Raw genomic sequence first — 5,000 nt, 5'->3', positions numbered from 1 at the left:
GGTTTATTTGGTTTTTGTTCTACACTGCCAATTGTCTCCTTAACCCTCTTGCCTTCTTCCTTACCCTCTCTGTTATCTTTGTGTTTTGCCTATCTCTGTCGTCTTGAAACTCCTTACCTTGGAAACCCTACCCTCCTTATCCTCCATCCTTTGCGGCATCCCACACAATCCTTCCCCCACATCCCCGCCACAACTACAGGGTGAACTGATGAATAGAATTGAGAATCACGTTCAGGAAGCACAGGACTATGTGGACACTGCCAAACAGGATACTAAGAAAGCCATCAGATACCAAAGCAGAGCGAGGCGGGTAAGTAACACGACTAAAAATGATATTAACATGGGTGTTGAACAGCTGCTGTGGCTGGGTCGCTTGGTGATTGTAATCGCTTGAACTATCTTCGTTTCCTCGTTTCCTTTAGGTGTGTTCAATTGGTGTTGTCATTATGTCCACATTATTCTGATTCATCTTTTGGGGCCCTTTTTTAGTTGTAGATGTGACTCGATCAGTGATTTAGCTATCTAGGAATCACTGTTTGTGATTTGGTCTCTGATTTGTTGTAGATAGAAAATAACAGCTTCAGTGACATGTCTGATAAAAATTTGAAGACAATTAGGTGAATCTTAAATAAAACTGTGATGTTGCCTGTTTCATATGATGTAGAAGAAATTTGTCAGTCTGTAATCTGCAAATGATTTGAAGGGCAGATTATTTTAATTGCTTGGGTTACCATCAGTACAGAGAACTTCTTTAGCCTATGTAGCATCATGAGCAAGAAACTGATCCTGACACATGCATAAATAGCAGATTCAGTAGTTTTTCTTGAGTTGTATTGAAAAGGTAGTTCAGTTAAGTTCAGTTCTTTCTTGCTAGTAGTTTTTATCTTTTTATTGTTAACAAAATGATGAACAAGACACATCACTTATTTGTTTGTTTTGATTTCTGGTTCTTTTTATTTTATAGAGAAGCTTTATGCAACAATAGCCTTTCAAGCAGACAGAGAATTGAAGATTAAAAGATGCTAGATGATTCATTAGCTGCCATAGCCAATATATGTTGTGTTCATTAGCTAAAGGTAATATATGTTAGATGGGATAGTAGATGACTAGTGATGAGAAAGGGGAATATACCGCCTGTTGCTGTGCATTTCCTTATTCACACACTGTGGCTGCTGTGTTGAATGAACTCAGACTAACATAGATGAATGCCCTTTTATCATAACACACTCATATAAGCGTTGTTAGAGGATTTCTGTCTATTTTCTTGGAATTGTAAGGACATATGATAGTGTAAGGATTTGGGCCTGGGATTAACATGTTATTTTAGCAGATGTGAGGTAAATAGCACACGCAACAGAAGGTTCTTGTGTAGGTGATTAGATATCATGAATTTACTTTCTTTCCAGGTCCATATTGTGCAGTAATTGTCATATTCATGTACCTTTGTGAAGCTTTGTTGGATTTTGAAGGCATTCATTATTATATTTCCCTTCTTTTTTTATTTTTTTTATGTAGTTTTTAGTGATGAAAATCTTTTATTCTTTTGGGAGATTATATCTGTGCTTTTTAGATGACATTCTGTCCATGGTTCTATTACAGGTAATTTCAAGTTATTCATGTTGTGAAGTCCATTTCTTGAGATTATTTCTCTTAGGTGAAATTGCTGCTTTTTGTTTCCAGCTTTTCTGTACTGTAGCACTGCTTGTATAGCTCATATATCTATAGATATATTTCTTCTGTTTAGAATTGTGTTTTGTTTTTTTGACATTAATTAGATATTAGTTCTTGGATGGGAGGGTAGTGGGTTTAGTCTCCATAAAGGCAGATATGAGAGGAAATAGTTTGTGTGGCTTATTAGTAGACAATTTTCAGTTTAGAGAATTTTCATTTATTTTTTTTGTGTGTATTCATTGTTGTGGCTAAGACATTCTTATAATTATTGTGATTAATCATGTGACTGCTGTTTGATATACCAACATTTTTTATAAAACCAATTCTCATAATTTGCTCTCAGTTGGTTTTATTTTACCAGCTGAATGAAAAAGCAAAAGTTTTACCTTTTAAGGATTTGTATTTTCTTTTGCAATTTTTCTTGTTGGCTATTTATCATATTACATAGATTGACTGGTTCCTAATTGCAAACAAAATTATTCATATGGATCCAGTGAGGTGAATATGTATCAAAAGTTTATACCGAGAAGTAATATCTCATTTATTAGGTATAGGAGAATCATCATGTAAATAAAGTAAGAAATCAAATAAACTTCTTAGTCTGTAATAAAGACAGAAGATTCATCATATTTTTACCTTTAGTTGATTTGATTTATGCTAATGAGTCAAAGTAGATTCCTGTTTCTTTGTATTTTATATAGGTATGTATGTATTTTAAAGGCTATTATTACATCAGAAGACCTGGTATATTAGTAAGATTTTCTTTTGTCATTTTATTATAGAATATAGTTAGTTTTGCATCATGTTCAGTATTTTTTTTGTAATTCCCTTTTTTCTTTTTCTTTCCACAGAAGAAAATTATGATCATCATATGTGTTATAGTTTGCTTATTAGTTCTTGCTCTTATCTTAGGGGTGACTTTAACATAGTAGAGCTGGTAGAATGGTAGTGAATGCTGGTGGACTGCCCTGATAGAGTTTTAAGTGAATGTTGTTAAATTTCCTTTCTGGTAGTTGCGGCATGTGAGGCCGTATCCCAGACATCTTTTTATTCACATTCTTATATAGGAAGTATGTTAGAAAGGTTTAAAAATGAAGTTTTATGATTTCACTGGTGTCCAGATATTTTTTCTTGCTTTTTTTTTTTTTTCATTATTGTTTTATTTTCATTTTAAATCTGTTTCATTCCCATTGAAGATTGATAATGGTGAAAGAGGCAGTATGAGATGTCAAGAAAAAAAAAAAAAAAATAGGTGATATTATTCAAACACTGGAAGTTGTTGGTGGAGTATTGGTTAGTTTGATTATTATTAACTGTGATGTATATTCTTGTTGAAAGATTCTTCAGTTACTTAGTAATTATAGTTTCCCATTATAAGTGATACATAAGAATATTGTCAGAGATCAATAGCAATTGTTAAAAAAAAAAAGAGGTATAGAAGTGTAAAGATAATTTTTTGTTCCTCCCTTGTATTTAGCATTTCAATTTATGAGAACTTGTCTGTGGGTAGTCTTAAAGACATATGATATAAACTGAAGCTACTGTCATTGCGAGGGCACAGCTTAGGTTCACATTAGGTCATAGTATGTGCCAAATATAGTGTCAAGGATTATAGGCTCAATATCATGCAAAGTAAAAAAGAAAAAAAAAAAAGAAAAAAAGGGCATAATAGGTTCAGTATTAGTAAGAGACATGTAAATGTAATTTTAATGTGTAAAGTTAATGGAGCTGCGCACGTCTAGTCGAAGTAGAGAAGGCGATAGAAATATGGATTTTGTTCGCAGTTGATAAAGCCAATGATGTGTCATAGAAGCTGAATGCAGGTTAGTTTTTAACGAGGTTGTTTAGCATGAAGCTAAGTTTTAGAAAGGATGCAAATATTCTAAGTTGCCTGGCTAAAGCTCCAATGCTTTGGCTGTCAGATCCATCTGAATGGAGATACTTCAGACTATTTACTAGTGCTGAGTTCATTTCAGACTTTAGTCTTTCATAGAGGTGTCAGATATCACAGTTTATCATTATGGTTTGCTTGTATTTTTTTCTACCTGTGGTATTTACAAGATCATGATATTTGGTTGTATGCTGTGACAAACTTTTAGGTAAATTGAAAAAAACAACTGTTGCAAATTATGATTGTTTTAATGGAGATTTTATAATCGTTTCTTGAAATGGTTTCACATTTTACCATGGTCAGTACTTTCCTCTCTTCAAATAGGAGTATTGATTTGAATTCATTCTTCTAAATCATTTAAAAAGACAAACGTTTTGTTAGCTTTAAGTTATTCAGATAAGTAGGTGCATATGTATGTATGTGTGTTTGTGTGTGTGAGTGTGTGTGTTTGCATTTAGCTGTATGTGTACAGTATGTATACACTCTTAACCCATTAATGCCTGGAACATGCATTGTTCACATTGTTTGTTTGTTTTATTGGCTTTTACATAAATATGACTCCACAGGCACTTACCAAGGAGTCGATTATTAGACCTATTTACCCCATTCTTGAATTTACCCCATTCCTTGAATTTTTTGGAAAAAATGGTATCTATTATCATTCTTACTGTTAATAACATTATTATTGATATTACTACTATTATCATTATTACTGTTTTAACCCATTCCCGCCGGGCCGTTTCGTCCTTTTTGGCGTCAATGCCGGGGGTCTCGAACGCATAGGCCTAAATCAATTATATCATTGACGGCGTATGACGGCACCCACGCTATCATATTACATAATCGCCGTCTGTGGCCGGCGGCATTGGGTTAACACTAATAACAATGATAATGATAGTAGAAATCAAAACATTTTCCATTCAATTATAAGGAATAGGGTAAATAAGTGGGTTCAGCTAGGCCTTGTGATTAATGCCTTGGTGACTAAACATTTGTGGAGCCATCTATATGTAAAAAAGATAGTAGAACAAGTCCATAATGTTGTACAGGCATGTATACAAGCATTCTCGGTGTCAGTGGGTTTAAGAGCAGACTGAATTCATGTTTTAAGAACTGATTACAATGAGATTATATTAGTTCTCTATCATGTTGTCTGGTTTAATGCTAGAGAAAAAAGTGATTGATCTTTTTATTTGTATATTCTTGATGCCATCACAAGTGCCAGCAGGATTTGTTTCAGATTTATTCATCATTCAGAATTTTTGCTGTAATTATAATTTTTTTTGAAGAGCAGAGGGCTCTTTATGTCTATTATATGTCATGCATTATGTTATTTGATAAAATTTGATATGAATTGTATGCTGCTGCTTTGTACTGTTTTATCTTTTAATTTTATTAAAGATAGCAAAACCTTAGGATATTCATTTGATTTCTTTGA

At 33.2% G+C, this 5,000-nt stretch overlaps 1 protein-coding gene across 7 annotated transcripts in view; it reads left to right on the top strand.

The window, feature by feature from the left end:
* Positions 1–5,000, top strand: part of Syx1A (Syntaxin 1A) — a 42,013-nt gene that overhangs the window by 17,204 nt on the left and 19,809 nt on the right. For 2 of the 7 annotated variants that reach the window (XM_086550980.1, XM_086550978.1), the window contains exon 5: positions 200–310. The exons of 3 other annotated variants lie outside the window; for them this stretch is intronic. In XM_086550980.1, coding sequence (XP_086407106.1) covers positions 200–310 — 111 coding nt within the window. Of the gene's footprint in view, positions 311–2,522; positions 4,978–5,000 lie in introns of those variants that run through there. 2 more of the 7 variants (XR_015192200.1, XM_086550982.1) reach the window with 2 other exon arrangements.

The sequence above is a fragment of the Penaeus japonicus genome, unplaced genomic scaffold (genome assembly GCF_977035675.1).
Source record: "Penaeus japonicus unplaced genomic scaffold, GWHDUDI00000001_assembly GWHDUDI00000024, whole genome shotgun sequence".
NCBI lineage: Eukaryota > Metazoa > Arthropoda > Malacostraca > Decapoda > Penaeidae > Penaeus > Penaeus japonicus.
The sequence above is the reverse complement of the archived record's forward strand: the minus strand, read 5'-3'. Positions and strand labels throughout refer to the sequence as shown.